General features: G+C 57.9%; 8 protein-coding genes across 8 annotated transcripts; 5 read left to right on the top strand and 3 right to left on the bottom strand.

The window, feature by feature from the left end:
- Positions 1–951: 951 nt before the first annotated feature.
- CC84DRAFT_981706 (cell division control protein 14) lies at positions 952–2,372 on the bottom strand. The gene is made up of 3 exons (XM_018188043.1): positions 2,008–2,372; positions 1,901–1,957; positions 952–1,853 (listed from the first exon to the last, which is right to left on the bottom strand). The coding sequence occupies exons 1-3, from the start codon at positions 2,276–2,278 to the stop codon at positions 1,306–1,308; spliced, it is 876 nt and encodes a 291-aa protein (XP_018032409.1). The 5' UTR covers positions 2,279–2,372; the 3' UTR covers positions 952–1,305.
- Positions 2,373–3,259: 887 nt separating this feature from the next.
- On the top strand, positions 3,260–5,285 carry CC84DRAFT_981693 (uncharacterized protein). Its single transcript, XM_018188042.1, has 3 exons — positions 3,260–3,482; positions 3,532–3,710; positions 3,762–5,285. The coding sequence occupies exons 1-3, from the start codon at positions 3,422–3,424 to the stop codon at positions 5,124–5,126; spliced, it is 1,605 nt and encodes a 534-aa protein (XP_018032408.1). The 5' UTR covers positions 3,260–3,421; the 3' UTR covers positions 5,127–5,285.
- Positions 5,117–5,676, top strand: CC84DRAFT_1167192 (uncharacterized protein). The gene has a single exon (XM_018179136.1). It carries the CDS (start codon positions 5,199–5,201, stop codon positions 5,634–5,636), a length of 438 nt encoding a protein of 145 aa, XP_018032407.1. The 5' UTR covers positions 5,117–5,198; the 3' UTR covers positions 5,637–5,676.
- A 383-nt stretch (positions 5,677–6,059) lies between these two features.
- Positions 6,060–7,007, bottom strand: CC84DRAFT_1167190 (HAD-superfamily phosphatase). The gene is made up of 3 exons (XM_018179135.1): positions 6,769–7,007; positions 6,390–6,719; positions 6,060–6,335 (listed from the first exon to the last, which is right to left on the bottom strand). The coding sequence occupies exons 1-3, from the start codon at positions 6,988–6,990 to the stop codon at positions 6,252–6,254; spliced, it is 636 nt and encodes a 211-aa protein (XP_018032406.1). The 5' UTR covers positions 6,991–7,007; the 3' UTR covers positions 6,060–6,251.
- A 110-nt stretch (positions 7,008–7,117) lies between these two features.
- CC84DRAFT_1167188 (Sm-like ribonucleoprotein) lies at positions 7,118–7,909 on the top strand. The gene is made up of 4 exons (XM_018179134.1): positions 7,118–7,242; positions 7,297–7,357; positions 7,405–7,534; positions 7,584–7,909. Exons 1-4 carry the CDS (start codon positions 7,195–7,197, stop codon positions 7,687–7,689), a joined length of 345 nt encoding a protein of 114 aa, XP_018032405.1. The 5' UTR covers positions 7,118–7,194; the 3' UTR covers positions 7,690–7,909.
- Positions 7,910–8,290: 381 nt separating this feature from the next.
- Positions 8,291–9,132, top strand: CC84DRAFT_1220404 (uncharacterized protein; the record flags this gene model as incomplete). Its single annotated transcript, XM_018183164.1, has 2 exons — positions 8,291–8,363; positions 8,414–9,132. The coding sequence occupies 2 exons, from the start codon at positions 8,291–8,293 to the stop codon at positions 9,130–9,132; spliced, it is 792 nt and encodes a 263-aa protein (XP_018032404.1).
- Positions 9,133–9,232: 100 nt separating this feature from the next.
- Positions 9,233–10,080, bottom strand: CC84DRAFT_1098407 (S-adenosyl-L-methionine-dependent methyltransferase; the record flags this gene model as incomplete). The annotated part of the gene is made up of 2 exons (XM_018174766.1): positions 9,233–9,840; positions 9,921–10,080. 2 exons carry the CDS (start codon positions 10,078–10,080, stop codon positions 9,233–9,235), a joined length of 768 nt encoding a protein of 255 aa, XP_018032403.1.
- A 939-nt stretch (positions 10,081–11,019) lies between these two features.
- Positions 11,020–14,846, top strand: CC84DRAFT_1167186 (uncharacterized protein). The gene is made up of 2 exons (XM_018179133.1): positions 11,020–13,351; positions 13,400–14,846. The coding sequence occupies exons 1-2, from the start codon at positions 11,419–11,421 to the stop codon at positions 14,500–14,502; spliced, it is 3,036 nt and encodes a 1,011-aa protein (XP_018032402.1). The 5' UTR covers positions 11,020–11,418; the 3' UTR covers positions 14,503–14,846.
- The last annotated feature ends 1,947 nt before the right edge of the window (positions 14,847–16,793 follow it).

Genomic DNA, 16,793 nt, shown 5'->3' with positions numbered 1-16,793 from the left:
TCGTCGCCAACGAGCGGACCGCCATCGTATCAACTGCGGGCGGGCACCGCGCGAGGCTGCCTGCCGAGCAACGCCAGATAAGACATGTCCCAGATACGGGCAGAGGCAGACAGAGGCCGCCGGTCAGCAGCACCTCGCGTCTTTGCTCACAGACCGGGGGCGCGGACGCTGCGCTGGTGAATGGCCGGTCGCACGAGCACGCGGCCGACGTCTTGATGTGGTCTTGCGACACCTTGCCGCTCGCGGGCTAGGTCCCGCGATAGCCGAACGATGGGCGTCCGCCTGTTTTGCGGCCAGCCTCGTCGGGACGCCAACGCGCCGGCATCCGCGCGCCCTGCGATTCCGATCCTCGTATTCGCCGTATGGGCGGGAGTTCCTGAAGGATTTGGCGCATATCTTGCGAGCAGCAAGCCGCGAGAAGCTTCGGCTCTTGACATCGACAGACTGGTCGCGAAGGCGTGCTTATCCCCTCTACACTCTTGGTTTCTGCCGATCGGCGCATTCGTGCTGTTGTCAGCGCTGGCAGCGTCTGTGCCGCGGCGTTGGCGGTGACACACGCCCCGATTATTGGCCAATGACCGACGGCCGCCTCACGTAAACACGTTCATGCTTGCAAAGCCGGCACCTGGACGCCAGACCAGCCACCGTACGCACGTAAAGCGACCGCTTGCGTGACCACGAACACCGGTGATACAGTTCACTTTCAGGTGTGGATACCCACAGCCGCTCAAGCAACCCCGGGACCAACTGTCGAGGGCACCATCCACGAGAAAGGCTTACAACTGGCCTTCACGTTCACGCACGAGGCCAGCGCAGCAGCCTCAGCAAGTCCACGCAGAAACACATCCTAACATCTTGTCTGAGAGAAATCGGTTATGTGATTCGAGCCGTGATTATACAAAAAGGAGAATAAGCCCTGAGAAGGGTGCTATGGTATCCGGTCTTCCCAATGCAAACGCCGAAAGCAGACAACGATTACAGTGCGCGGCCACCCACGCCATGCATTATGCCATGCATTATGCCATGAGAGAGAATGCTCGGGAGCAACGGGATGCATGACCCAAGAGAAAAGACAGCGCCGGACAAAGGTCGCAACATTAACCGTGTTTTCCAGGCCCACCCGCAAACGCCGTGCTGCCAAGAACAGAGGAAGAGCTGGTGACGAACCGAACCGCGCCAATACATACGGGATATGCTGTATCAACAAACAAATAATCATACACAAAAGAAATGCTGGCGGTCCTGCTGGTTAATAGTGAATGCTGATGGCGAACATGGGCTATGCCCTCGCCTCGAAGCTCGATTCTACCGCGCCGCCACGCTTGTGAACGGAGCACTCTCTTGCAAGTCTTGTACGAGCCCTTCGACGTTGTTCAGGTACCGGCTCAACTCGTACTGCTTCTCCTGCTGCGAGCGGATACTCTTGCCTCCAGATCCGCCGCCTTCGTCGCCGTTGACGGTGCTGCCCCGTCTCTCGAACACGCCGACCAGCTTGCTCGGGTTCCGAGCGCTGGCGACAACGGGAGCCTCTGGCATAAGGTAGAAGTATAGGAATTCCAGCAGCTTGACCTTGACTTGCTGTGTGGTGTCCTCATCTTTGAACAGGGTCGTCACCGTGAGCAGGCCGTCCATCTGCTCGAAGATGCGTGTGTTCTGGGGTGTTGCTAGCAGCGCGGTTACGAGAACCAGGAGGGCTGCGGATTGAATTGCGGGGCAGTTGTACGGGTCGAGGAGGTCGAGCAGTAGGTTCATCTTGTTTTCGCGGCCGAAGATGGTGCGGGATGGAGGGTGCAGGAGGAGCAGCCCCTGCACATTCGAAAGAGAAGAGAGGATCAGGAGATCGTTCTGGCCATCTAATCGCCGTTAGCATTGTTACGGTAGATGAGGTGGAGAGGGCTACCCTTACTACTTGGCATACCTAGCAGTCGCTCGAGGCAGTCTGCGACGCGCAATGCGACTGCGACTGTACGTCAGTTACTGCCCGTACCACATGTTCACGTTGCTCACCATTCCACTCAAAGCCCTCCTGTAACCGGAAGAACTCGCGAAACGCTGGGTCTTCTGATAGCTGCCCCAGCTTCTTTGGCGTGGACTGCGGTTGCTCGCCGAGGTTGATCGCAGACTGGTTCCGTCGGTGGCCGGGCTTGGATGGTGTGGACTTCCCGCTCGACAGGCAGATCTGGGCGAGCATGCCCTCAATCTGCCGCAGCCCCTTTCGGATCTTCTGCGTGTCCTTGGACGCAATGTTGTCGAAGGCGAGGGAGAGTAGCGCCTCCATCTCGGGCCAGCTGCAACGGACAACAGCGTCGGGAGGAGTGCAGCGGCGGCGCGCAGGTGAGGAAGGACTGGGACCAGGACGCGGTGAGATACAGACGGAGAGGCGGCAGCCACCACGGGTGAGGGCAGAGCGGGCGCGCAGACGCGTACGGGAGGTAGAAATGCAGGAGGCCAGGCGAGGTCGAGGTGCATGCAGCTAATTGGAATTTGCGGGGAGAGGTGCCATATGCATCTCATGTGGGCCAGTGGAATTGGCGGCCGCGATGCGCTGGCACATCCATCGATAAACAAGCGCCGTTGCCAGGAGGGACCGCCGCAACGGCCACACGCTAGCCCGCTTTGGTGGCGCTTGGCGGGACGTGGTCGGGTCCTTGCTTGAACCTCATCTTGTCGACTTCGCTTTGACAACTCTGTGACATGTCCGCCGCCTGTGTTCCCTGTCGCGAACAAGTGTTTTGGAATCAAATTTTTGTCTTCCTATCGCGGTGACGTAGGGCTTGACTCTCTCACGCGTTCTCGCAGCAACGGCACTGGACTACACTTAGACGGTAGAGTCGGGTGACGACAAGCCAGCGCGATACAATATGATCAACTACTTCTTACCCACTATTACGGACATGGAGCAACTACACTTTTGCTTTCGTCATGCCTGTTGACTCGATGCGAACGACACTCGATGCAGGCCCATATGCAAGAATGACGCATTCTCATTGGTCGAACAGCGCCTGCATGCATCGGGCAGACATTCAAAGAATGACGCACTTGTCTCTTCTCTGCCTGTGCTCTATTATCCCTTTCCTCATTTTTCTCGGACCCTGATTACACTCGAGCTTGCTTACATTTCGACGCCACACGTCGAAGTGAAACCAACCAATGGCGAGTGCGCAAAAGCATGCGCCGCAACGCCGTGACCTTCCTCGTATCCAACTCACCGGACCTTGGCTCTGCACATCCCACGACATCGTGCTGTGTGCGGTGCTTAGGCCTTGCGACAGCTGTAGATATCTCAACGGGCATTTCAAATCACCAGTGTAACATGCCATTCAACGAAACCAGGGCACGCAGCGTGTACCCTGCGACGGCTCGCCCCTTACCGCAGTGAAGCAACCCCGATTCTGTCGGCCTTGGGGGCTGATCATCGTCCATGGTATCCGCCACAGGCACAATGCTGGTCCCCAAGTTTAAAATCCAGCATTTTGTTGCAGGTACTAGGCACCACACACGCAGCGCAACGTGCAACTGACTATTGTACAGGTGCGATTGCAGAATTTACGCCGATACCAGGCATTTTGCTTCGCTTCGCAATCCTAATTCCTCTTGGTCTTTGCCAGTCAGTTGCAAAGACGCACTGGAAGGCTATAGGAAGCTACCCCAAGCTACGAGATGCCTACAGTCTGCAAATCCGAGCAGGCGAGCACATGGCCTTCAAATGGGTATGTACTTCTTGTGCAGTTTATCAATCAAGGTTGCTAAGTTTCAGAAAGAGTCAGGTTAACTTCTGTTACCACCTGGCAGCCCTGATACCGTCTACCTTCCTTCTTTCGCCCGTCAATATTATTTTCGCTATACCCGATGTTGTCCTTCTTACCTATCTCAGCCTCGCGATCACATCTCAAGAAAGTTACTCGCCAAAGAACATGGACTGCCAGGACCCAACTTCACTATCCAATCCGGTCTTCCTGCAGGCCGCCGCAAGCCTTGGTCTCTTGATGGACGTAGAGCGCGCCTGCGAGGAGTTCAAACAGCAGCGAAACTTTGCAGTCGTCACCTGCGCTCTTGTCGCCTCCATGGTCTTCTTCAACATTTGCAACTGCTTCTTCGCTTGCGTACGCCTAGGGAAAGAAGTCAACTCGTCGAAAATATCTCACTCGCAGCTGCCCATCTGGAAACAGCTACTGCCGACATTGATGTTACCTTTTCGGGAATTCATGGTGCTATGCTTTTGGATCCTGCTCTATGTTCCCTGTCTCACGTTTCGCCGGTTCCCAGCGTCTGTCCAGTCACGGGTCTTGTTTGCAATGCGATGCAGAGTGAAGTCGTTTCAGGGAAGGTTTCAACAGAGAAAACCTGCTCAGTGCGCGCAGACTGATCACAACGGTGCATGGATGACCGCACTACAAGGAAAAAACACAGACGCTCCACTCGCCGAGTTCCTATGCGTCTACGATGTCCTGGTCATGGTGACGACCCACCTCCACTACGTCGACATCACCAACCTCAGCCTTGTCTCCCGACGCATCCACAAAACCCTGCTCCCCGCAAAGGACGCACCCAGCAATTTCCTCAGGACGTACTCGTGCAATCCAGGCTTCAAAGCGCGCTGCTATGTCTGCCCGAACCAGATCTGCAACGGGTGCCTTTTCCGACGCGAGGTCAAGAAAGCACAACTCTTCTACGATCACTTATTCCATTGCCTCCCTCACTGCTCAAAATGCTATCTCAGAACCCTTCGCGAGCCGCGGGTGGATGTGCATGGGCCTGCGCAGATTGATACAAGGCAATGTGCGTGTCGGCATCCCACTGCGAGCACTGTACCGCAATTCCTCCAGCGATTGTTTCACAGTAGCGGAAATGATGCTCACGGTATTTTGGAAGAAGGCAGGACTCGAGGTGGACCACTCCTTGTCTGTCGCACCTGCAATCAGCTCTCCGATGCGGAGCTGGCAGCGATTGGGACGAGGCGGCTAAAGGGCGAGATGCGGAGTCGCGTCTTGACTCGCTCTGATTTGAAGGGCGTTGCGGACTCGAAGTGCTGTTCTGGGTGTCGGAAGGTCCTTAGGAAGGGCGCGAGGTGGTGGATTTGCGAGTCGTGCAACAAGGAGTGTAGGAGTCGGTTGCACAGGCTTTAGAAGACGTACACCCCTTACGTCAATCCTACAACGGCAGAGGTATGTGCAGGGACCATGGCACCGGAAGCATCCATGATGGTGCCAGGTCTCTATTCGGTCCAACTCGACATTGCGGCCGTGCTATTGCCAGCACTGCACGGCAGACTCCACCTTGAAAACCACACCCAAAGCACAGTCAAAGCATTCCACGTCGTGGGCCCCAGCTTTGAAGCCCCCAGATTCTCGTCAAGAGCCCACGTACCCGGCCACCCGTGCCCCAGCCCCTTCGCGCGGTATCCTTCTACTACATCGCTCCATCCCCCACACGTCCATGCACTCCTAATAACATTCCCGCCATTCGAGAACCCGCTCACGTACACACGTGCCGTGTCGACGCACAGCGTGGCCTCCCACTCGTCCAGCAAGTCCGCGACAAACAGGCAGTCGTCCACAACGGACGAGTTCGGCGCCCCCGGATCCCCGAGCCAGACGTTCCGCCTTCGGGGCAGACCGCGATGTAGCCGGGATTGATGTCTGAGTCTTAGAAGTCGGTGACGTGTTGCATGCTATCCGTTGTTTGGGTGAAGGCGTGGAAGGTGAGGAGGAGGGGGTGAGGAGGAGGGGGTGAGGAGCTTGGGGAGGGGGCGGCCACATCCTGGGGATGGGATGGCGGGTGCGAGGATGGTTGAGAGGGTCTTTAGGGCGACGGTGAAGGCGGAGGTGGGTTGGGTGGGGTGGGCCTCGAGAGAGGGGGCGGTCAGATGCGAATTCGGGAATGGAATGCTCATGACGGGGACTTTGAGGCTTTACATAATGCCATACCGAGTAGGGCTGGTTTTCTGCCAAGGGTCGTGTTCGATTTGGCCGACGACGTGGTACCTCCAACAAGATTCTGAAGTCACATACACCTAGCGCACTTTCCCCAAATGCGAATAAAGTGCTTCTAGCAAATCCTCGAACATGGGTGAGCCGTGCTCTGGACACGAATGAGCTTAACGCATTCCGAAATGCTATCGTACAGAAGGAACAGACTAGATACACGCTTCTCAGATAATTGTTTACAGGTAGACTTACAATGGTGGTGTTTCGAGATGACTGGACAATTGGAATCCAGAAGAAATGATACAATATAGTAAAGCGAACGTTTCACTCAAACTGGCTCCTCGGGTTTGGGGCGCAGTACCCTCTCTTCAGCAGGAACACCGCCAGTCTATCCTCAACTCGCGCAAACTATCACAGTCAGCAATCTGCACGCTCCACCCGCCCTCATTCAGCACAACCTACCAAGCTCTTCCGCTCAATCACCCCATCCCGGACCCAAAACCCATGACTGCCCATCAAGTTCGCCATCATGACGTCCGTGAACAAGCGATCGCCCACGACAGCAATCTGAGATGGCGAGGTCACGCCGGCGTCCGGATGCTGCTGGAAATACGACAGGACTTCCTCCTTGCAGCCGGGCTTCTTGGTCGAGTGGCGGAGCACCTTGACGCCGGTGTTCTTTTCTAGGAGGGCGGCCTCGGCTTGATTCTTGTCCGAGTCTGTGCCTGCTGTGTTGGAGACTATGAGGAGCTTGGAGCCGGGGTAGGCGCGGCGCAGCTCTTGAAACTTGTCCTGGGATTATGAGCGGACGTGAGAATGTCATTTTGGAACGGGAGCTTACATGATAAGGCTTGTGCACTTCGTTCGTGTGTGGAATGGCAAAACAGTTGTCCTTGTCAAGAACCACGGCCTTAATGTCTACCTCTTTCTCGCCATCTTTTCTGGGGAAGGCTTTTGATAGGGGCACGGGAAGATGATTGAACGTGGAGACAGTATGCTGAGGGAGACACAGTGCCGGCTCCCGTATCAGTCGGAACACGTTGAGCGTGCCGGAGATGTTCATCGGAAAGGTGGGCAAATGCTTGACGAGACGTGATAGGCCAGAGGGGGGGATGGTGAGTGAAGTGGAGATGACTAAGCCGAGGTCCAAGCTTCCCGCGCGCCAGAAGGCGTCCAAATTCACACCGACGACTTGCGACACGACGCGGAGCGCGCAATACAGAGCGACCACCTACCCCACAATCTAAATCAAACCTCCTTGAACGCAATGACGAGCACGATTGGTATACCGATCAAGCTCCTCAACGAGGCGGCCGTGCGTTGTTCCCACCCCCACAGGCTCTGGCGCATCACAAGCTCACCGTGCTAGGGTCACATTGTCACGCTCGAGATTACCTCCGGCGAGGTGTACCGCGGGAAGCTGATAGAAGGTCGGGCGGTCTTTTCACTAAAGAGGCTCACAGCTGACGTGCCGCAGCCGAGGACAACATGAACGTCCAACTCAAGGACATCACCGTCACCGCCCGGGACGGTCGCGTGTCGCATCTCGAACAAGTCTACATCCGCGGCTCCCACGTCCGCTACTTCATCGTCCCCGACATGTTGAGGTGCGCATACCCCGCTGGCAAAGCAACGAAGGTGTACTGATTACTGCAGGAATGCGCCCATGTTCCGGTCTCGAGGTACCCGAGGAAGAGGTGTGGGTCTTGCGCGTGGTCGTGCCACAGTCAACAGGGCCCGGGGAGCGAGGGGCGGGCGATGAGCAGGTGCATAAGAGAGAGGGGATACTACAAACAGAAGGCGGCCTGTACGCAGCGTCACGTCCGAGGGCAGCGAATGCGCGGTTGCGGGGGCTAGGCGCGTCCAGCAGGAATCTTTGAGGGATTGAGATTGGCGCGGCGCGAAAAGGTACGAGATACCAGGATAGGATGCCCTCAACTTTGTGAGCTTTCGGACTGAGACCAAAATTCAGAAATTTCAGCCAGCGGCTCTCGCGTGATTGTGAATCGCCCGTGCAGTAAAAGGGCGCCGAATTGATCATCACAGTAGATCGAGTCAGCCTCGGATGCTTGATCCAAGATACGACTCGTCAATGCCTCTAGCAATGTGGTGGTCGTATTAAGTAACAAACTCAGGTTTACAAGAGATAGCGGGACGTGTTACACCCTGCTAGCGTGACCGAAATGTACTGCATCAGTGTGCACGTGGAAGGGTGCAATACAGCGTCTCTTTATTGTGATATTGACATTCCTGTTCATGGATGGCTCTTTGGCGAGGCTGACCAACGTGGGGTGTCTAGCCCCACCGCGCGAATCACCTCCGAAACTCCGCATCCTCTTGTCCACACTCTGCATTACAGCGCCATGGAGATCAGTAACCCCCGGCGCATCCTCGCTGTCGGTGCTCCCGGCTCGGGTGTGCTCTCTTTGCTCAAAGGTTAGTACGCTTGCCGTTCCCAGCACATGATTTCTAATTCGCCCCACCAGATCTCACAGGCTCCGCCCCAGAGCTCATCACCGACACCACCGCTGGGCTCTCCCACGAATGGAACCTCACGACCAAGTACTACACGGCCAAACTCCCCATATGGATCGACGAGATCCCCGACATCGCCGAGTGGCGCACCGAGTTCACAAAACCTGAAGCCAAAGAGGTGGTCACTGCGATTGGCGCTTGGATCTTCTGCTTCAAGAAGCCAGTCACAGAAAAGGACGTGGAGGCGATCAAAGACACGATGGCGGCGATTGCAAAAGTGGTCGAGGCGGCCTGCGGCTACAGCGACGACCATGTGCGCCTCGCTGTTGCGATGCCGCAGAGCATCACACCCTATCTGGAGAAGGGCGCTGAAGACTGGGACGATGTGTGCATGGAGCATGGCTTTGAGTTTGTGGACAGCGAGGCCAAGGGCAAGAACCAGTATGGCGAAGAGATGGGTGTCAAGAGAGTCGAGGATGCGCTCAAGGCGCAGGAATGGGACGGCATTGGCGCCGACGATGACTTCGGGTTCGACGACGATGCGTTTGGGGAGGGCCTCGATGCGGAAGAGAGGGAGATGGGCATGGAGCTGTTTGGCTTGAAGAACGCGGTGCACGGCATGGGCGAGGACGAGGAGGCGCAGGTGGAGGAGCTCGAAGGCCTGATGCGCAAGATGGTCGCAATCAAGGGTATATACAATTTGCACGCCAGTGCCCATACTAGAAGCTAACTTTTTCCCAGACCAAAGCGAAGCCATGTCCGAAGCCGAGCGCAAGCGCTTCGCCGCCAAAGCCGTCAACGACCTCATGAAAGATCTCTGAACGCACCGCTCACTTCTTCGCCAAACATATCAGAAATGGGAAGTCCATCTCGCGCGTCCCCTCCCGGCCCTCCGTCTCAACCTCCTTCCGCAAGCTAAACGCCCGCTCCACACGCACCTCGTTGAACCCCACCCCATCAATCACGTCCTCCATCTCCCTCTTCCGAATCCCGTGCCTCTCCACGCCCGCCCGCTTACTCGCCGGATGAAACGCCACCGCGTCCTCCCCAAAATCCTCGTAATCCGTCAGCGCAAGCAAGCCGCCCGGCCGCAGACAATCCCGCAGCGTGCGCAGCAGGTCTCCCAGCTCCGGGATGTGGTGCAGTGTCAGATGGCTCACGACCAGATCGAAGCGGTACGGCAGGTCCTCGCCTGACTCGCCGCGGTCCAGGGCCAGCGCAGCGGCGGCGCCCTGCAGGTGGACGTCGTCTGCGCTGTGCACCTGGACGTTTACGGCGGCGAGGTTTGCAGCACAGGGGTCGGGGAGGGCGGCGGTTTTGGCGTTGAAGGCGTCGACCATGGCGTCGGCGGTGTCGACGCCGACGAGGGAGCGGACGTGGGGCGCGAGGAGGAAGGACAGGAGGCCGGTGCCGCAGCCGATTTCGAGCACGTCGAGGGCTAGGTGCAACTGATCAATACGTGTCTGTCTGGTTTGCTTGGGTGTTGTGGGAGCGAGGAATTGGCATGGCTGGACTGACCCTTCGACGTGCCGTCTGCAAAGGCGGGTATGTAGCGCTGGATTGCGTCAAACGCCTTGGTGACGCCTTCTGCGTGCTTTTTATTCGCATCCCATTGCGCGGCCTCGGCGTTGAACCTCTGGTTGTTCACTTGTTGACTCGACTCCGTGAGATCCGACATGCTGGCCATCAAGTTTTATATTGTAACAAGCACGGTGGAGTTGTAGGCGGCAAAATGCGGAAGGTAGAGCGAGTTGATTTTAAGGTTTGGAACTGAGGGGCTCGGAATGCACGGAATGAGCTGAGCTGCTGAGCGTGGGGTTGCGGGGTCTGCTTCTGGAGGCGGGTAGCGTGGTGGGTGCGGGGATGTGTACGAGAGGTGCGGGCGCGAAAGGTATGGTTCTTGCAGCTACGAGGAATGGTGCCAACGGGACACTGCACAACCACAACCTCTACGCTCAATATTAATATTTCCTTTCTGTATGGGCTAAAAGTAGAGCCCCTTCCCCATCATATCGAATCAAAAAGATATTCCACTAATTGTTGTGGTGTGAACCTTGGGGGGTGGAATGTCAAGATGGTGAGGCCTTGGCTGTTCCTCACTGGGAACGAGCTCCTCGTAGTCGTCGATCGCATACTCTGCACGGATTCTGTCTGGCATCACACGTAGCGGTAGGTTTGGATGGTGAGTTCTGAGTGTGTTGGGCCTACCAAGGTAGAGTTCACAGGGACTTGGAAAGCTGTGTAAGCAGTCGGGGATGCAAGGTCGAGAAGAGCATTGCACCTGGTCGATGGGCTGTACGCTAGTTGCAATGCTGGGTAGAGAGCTGACAAGGGTGCGAGCAGTGTAGAGAGACAGCGTTGTCGCTCTGCCAGGTACGTGAAGTTATGCTTAGGTGCTTCAATGGGAAGCACCGGCAGCACGAGCATGCCTTTCTTCCACAGCCAATGACCTCCATGTGCTTCCCATCGCCTAGGAATCATCGTGGTCCACCGACCTTGGAACGTCCTGACATTGGGCTGCTGTGTAAGCAAGCCCACTGCGAACGAGTGTTCGCGCTGAGGACGGGTCGTCGGACGTGGCACAGACGTCGAGCTCACGACCGAGCCCGCGAATCAGGATGCACACGCACACGGCACGACGGTGGCAGGTACGGCGCAGCAGTGCGGCGCAGGCCAGGCGGAGGCTCAAGTCGGCGTAGTCGGTGTGAAGGGCGCTGGCCACTGCAGCGCCTCAGCTAGCGTCCCCTGGCACCAGCCGAGCCCCCGCAGTTCTCATGTCCCTCGGCCGCGCGCAACAACTCCAGCAAAAAAGAGAGGCCTCGCCAGCGGGCTCGTCCACGCAATTCCTCAGGAACGCGCCTCTCCCCGGGTTCTCGGCCACGCGCTGCCCATGCAGCAACCCCACTGAACGAGTCAGCGCACCCGCCCGCCCTCTGTGCACCGAATCGTCTGCCAGGCCGCACTACAGCTCGAGAGCCGTCGCAAGCCGACCCAGCGCATAGCATCGTAGGAGAGCATGTCCGGAGACGTCCCCAGCGCCTCGCCGCCGGGCCGAGCGTCGCAACCGCCCTCGCACACGCGTACCTACCAGGCATGCATCCCTTGCCGCCGCCGCAAGGTGCGGTGCGACCTGGGGCCCGTCGACAATCCCCACGACCCGCCCTGCGTGCGCTGCCGCCGCGAGAGCAAGGAGTGCTTCTTCTCCGCCACGCGCCGCAAGAGGAAGACGGACGGCGGCGACCTCGACGACGACGACGACTACGAGCTGCGCAACGGCCGGAAGCGCGCCCGCACCGTCGACGATGAGGGCCCCGTCCCCCCCGCGCCCCTCAGCGCCAACGGCAGCGCCTACGTCTCCCAGCCTTTGACCCCCGGCGGCTCTGTTGGCCGGTACGAGCCTCTGCGCCGCCCGACCACGTCGCACGGCCCGCCGCACGACGACGAGGACCAGAAGCTCAACAACAAGTCCGTGGCCGTCATGCAGACGGGCGAGATCTACAGCGGCCACGACGCCCTCAACCTGCTGTTCGAGGCCGCCGGCCGCAACGGCGACATCGAGCACCACCGCACCGGCAGTGCCTCGAGCCTCCAGCGTCCCACCGGCCTGGCTCCCAGCAGCACGCCCGGCTCCCAGCCAACCTTTGCCAGCCCCCAGGCCCAGCCGCACGCGCGGACTCACTCTCGCGCCGCGGCAGCGGAGCCCGCCGTCGACCCCGCCATCGCCCAGCAGTACACGGCCCTGCCCGAGCCCCCCAACGAGGCCGCCTTTGCCGACGCCATCAGGGCGTGGACAAAGTTCCGCTTCGTGCGCGCCGGCTGGATGACGGCCAAGGAAGCAGTGCGGTACATCGACTACTTCTACACCTACCTCTCGCCCCTGACGCCCATTGTCGTGCCAGACTACCGCGACCACGCGTTGCATGCCAAGCTGCTCAAAGAGGAGCCCATGCTTGTGATAACCTTGTTGACCATCGCGACCCGCTTCCGCACCACCGACTTCCCGCAGGGTCCTGGCGCGATATCGCGTGCGTATCTGATCCACGAGAAGCTGTGGAAGTACCTGCAGGGCATGATAGACCGCATGATCTTTGGCCAGGAGCAGTTCGGGGGCGGATTCTGTGGCGCAGGCCAGCAGCCGGGCTCTGATGTGAATCCCCTCTCGCGCAAGGGTCTGCGGACGCTAGGCACAGTAGAAAGCCTCATGCTGCTCACCGAGTGGCACCCCCGTGCCCTCCATTTCCCGCCGGGTGACGACGACGACGAGTTGGTCCTTCCCGACGACTCGTTTGACGCCGATGTCCCCGCAAACGCGGCGGCAGCGGAGCATCTTAAGGGAGAGAGCGGTCAGCGCATCGATAGCTGGCTGGAGCCCTGCTGGCGGAGTGACCGCATGTGCTGGATGCTGCTGGGCAATGCAGTGTCGCTCGCCTTTGAGATTGGTGTCTTTGACGAGACGAGCGAGACCGAGTTCGAGGAGGCCAACCAGCATCTCTCCCACGCGACTGTGAAAGCCTACTTCAGGCGCAAGAACCATCTTAAAGACCTGCTCATCATCTACGTGACACAGACCAGCGGTAGGCTAGGGCTCACGTCGATGCTCCCTCAGGTGAAGCGCGAGAGCGACTCCGTGATGCAAAAGACTCCTCTCGAGCTCTACCAGGAGCGTGTTGCTCGGATCAAGGCGCCTCCGCCGCACCACGGCATGAGGCCAGATGGCCAGCGACTGCCGCTCGAATCTGTTGCCACCCAAGAGCGCCATGCCGTACAGGATCTTGTGCTTGACTTCTGGGACCGCATTGCCAAGATCATGGAAATAGGCAACCTCAAATTGTTCCCAAACAGACGTAGGACGCGGGACCTGCTCAAGTCTGGCAAGTACGAGGAGCTACTCCAGAATTTCCAGACGCCGCTTGTGGACTGGAAGCGCGGCTTCGAAGCTGCACCCCAAGGTTCGTTGTCCGATGTAGATGTGTGATGCTTTCTCTGACTGCTTCAAGTGCCCCCACAGCTTCGTCATGTCCTTGCAATTGAGTACGAGTACACGCGCGTCTATGTGAATTCGTTAGCCCTGCAGGCTGTTGTAGAGCGCTGCACTCACAACACGCCGCAACAGACGCACGCACAACCCAACGGAATGGGTCCATCCGCTACTGCAAACGACGAAGGTGGCGCCATACCGTTCAGCACCCTGACGAGATGGTACGGAAACGACAGGCACCACATCGACGAAGTAGTCAGTGCGAGTCGCAATGTCCTGAGCATTGTAGTCAACGGACTGTACCCCGAGGGCTACCTCCGCCACGCGCCCGTCCGCACTTTCTTCCGCATCGTGTCCGTGGCCATCATCCTGCTCAAGACCTTCGCCCTCGGCGCAACCGAAAAGGACGTGGCCAAAACCCTGGGGCTGCTCGACCAAGCCGTCTACGCCCTCCGTACCTCCATCGTCGATGACGTGCACGTCGGCAACCGCTTCGCCGACCTCGTCGACACGCTCACGCATAGGATCCGCGGGCGCTTCGTCCGGCTCGCGGCAAACGGCTCGACGGGCAACTCCCGCGGCGTCACACCGCCCCCGCGGAGCCGCGGCGAGACGCCCATGGGCCCGCCCCCCGCCACGTATCTCCCACAGACGCTCAACGGCAACAACGGCGCAAACCCCAACTTCACCTTCGGCAACTTCACCGGCTTATCGCGGCCAGGGTCGCCTGGCCTCGGCCGCGCCGGCATCACGGCGTCCGGCCGCGCAACACCCATCCCAGAGTACAACTCCCTCGCCGGCATCTCGCTCGAGTCGTACGACCCCACCTCCAACCAGATCTCCATTATGCCGCCACCAGGCTTCTCGTCGAATGCCAGCTTCAACAATAGCACCAATAGCAACGGCAAGGTCGACAGCAACGGCGGGTGGCAGGCACAGGGCTGGGGCAACGGCGCGGGAGGAGGCGGGTTTCAGAACGAGGACTGGCTTGCGCTCCCGCTGGATCCGCTGCTGGATCAGTGGGGCGCAGATATCAGTCAGACAGCCATGGGGCCGGATGTTGGCGGCATGGATATGCTGGATATTCTGCTGAATATGGGGGGGCCGCCGGGGAGTGCGTAGTGAGTGGGCAGAGCGTGAGCGTGGGCAGGTGGCGTGGGAGGGTTGCTGTGGGCAAGCGAGGTCTTCATTTGTTTGGGATGGATAGATGGGAAGAACCACGTGTCTCCGGACGGGGGCATAGTGATTTCCTGCCAGAAGACCAGCGGCGAGGTGGGATGGTGGGTGGTGAGTGGTGTGGAGCGTGCGGCGAGTATGATACCCGACTTCAGTCTGCTTTGCGCAAGCGATGACGTCTGAGTCTTTTCCCTTTCTTCCTATTTCCTTCTTCCTCCCTCAACGAGCGTTGGCGGACCGTGAGTCGTCGGCGCAGCCACCTATGTATATGACGCGATATGACAGAGAATAGAAAAGTATGCATCAAGTAAATAACGCCAGCACCATCTGCTGTCTCGCTGGAAGCTGAGCGTCGTGGTTGGCGGTACACGGGGCTCGCTTGTCCAGCTCCTGGCTTGGGCCACAGGACAGCGGGAGCTTGGGTGGTCTCGGAGAAGCCCGACCATGCTGGACTGGATTTGAAACGAATGCGCTGCTGCATTCGGGTCTGCCTCCTTCAGCATATCTCACTTGCATGGCGGCCTGGAAGTGTGGTGGTAGGCTTCTTTTCTGTCGGGCTCAGGCACGGCGGGCGGAGCGTGTCTGTGTCCCGAATTCATCTGCACACGCACATCCCGAGCGTGTGTTGCGGTGCTGCTGGGGTAGGGACTCGCGAGGGGTGACGGGGATTGAACAGACGCCTGAGTGAGGACGTGCTTTGCAGAACTGTGCTCCAGGCACCTGGATGCACTTGGTCGGACACGTCGGCTCTGCCCATTTCGTGAAGGCTTCCTTCGATTTTGTCAGGTACAGTGTCTGTATTGGTGGCAGAGATGGCCAATTCGCGTTCCATTGCGCGACGCAAGGCTGTATTGTCGGCCCTATCCCCGGCATCCGACGTTGTAGACTGCAGATAATCTTTGGAACGGCGGTGTTCTCGTCGCTCTTATATGTTGGGGTGGGGGACGCGACAATACTTATATTGAGGTATACGACATCGGCGTTTCTTCGCAGGATGATTATGTACCTATAAATTGAGGGCATGATGTTGTGATAGTGTGCGGAGACCGCCTCCATCAAGGAGAAAGCGTGCTGTTGATGATGGGAGGAGAGTCTGGAGTCTAGCCGGACGGTCTGCAACGGCCTCTTTCTTGGTTGAAAGTGAAGACAGGACTTTACTGCTCTAATAATGCAGTACTTGGCCCATCAATGTATCCTATGAACTTATACTCTGATTATAGGTGGAGCTCCCTCTCTAATACCTAAGCCTCTACTAGCTGTGTAAACCACAACGCAGCCACCGTTACACCATCAGAGAATATAGATAGGCCTGCAGATTTCAGGCACCCGTACCTTACAATCATTGCTTCACTCAGGCGGCTGTGCATAAAACACTGTATAGGCACAACGCAAAATTATTCGCATTCAGCTTGATGCCCCCACACTCCTTCTTCCTCGCGGGCGCCTCCCGATTGATCACCAGGATTGCGGGATTCCCACGGACCAGCGTTATACCGTGGAAATATGTTGATACACTGCAACCAAATTGCAAAGTTTCTATCATCGGCCATTGCCATAATTGTGCATCATGGCAGACCTGACCGAGCGTCCCCTAAGGTTAAAAGTTGCTTATGGGGTGATTACTTCACTAACACGTACTGGCCAGAAAGATGTTTAAATTGTAGTCCTGGGTTTGACGGGCACAGGAAACAGCACTTTCGTGGCGAGGTGCGCTGGGAAACCACCCCCTCAGGCTGGACACGGACTCGGTGCGGGTAAGTTCCCGTCAGCAAGTATTCCTATGCCATCACTAATATTTACCAGATACGACATCGGTCGCAATCGAATCATTCCAACGCAAAGGCAAGACTGTGCATCTGATTGATACACCCAGCTTTGATGACAATCACAAGGACGATGTGACTGTCATACAGGAGCTTGCCTTTTGGCTCCTACAAGCCTATAATAATGGTCTCAGACCGAACAGGCCGGTGTTCATGCGTCGCACCACGGACAATCATGTACAAGGCTCTACACTTCGCGCACTCAAAGTCTTCAAAGCCATGTCAGGGGCGCATTGCTACCCTCCACTGTCATGTTTACCACAAGGTGGGACGAGATCCACGATTCCGCTGGCCGCAACAGAAAAGCCGAACTGGTGGGCAACCGGAAATTCTGGGGCGACATGATTGTAGGTGGTGGTCGGACCATGCCGCTCTACTGCAACAACGCATCGGCTTTGGCAATTGTCGACACTA

This window comes from Paraphaeosphaeria sporulosa, assembly GCF_001642045.1.
Source record: "Paraphaeosphaeria sporulosa strain AP3s5-JAC2a unplaced genomic scaffold CC84scaffold_9, whole genome shotgun sequence".
Taxonomy (NCBI): domain Eukaryota; kingdom Fungi; phylum Ascomycota; class Dothideomycetes; order Pleosporales; family Didymosphaeriaceae; genus Paraphaeosphaeria; species Paraphaeosphaeria sporulosa.
The sequence above is the reverse complement of the archived record's forward strand: the minus strand, read 5'-3'. Positions and strand labels throughout refer to the sequence as shown.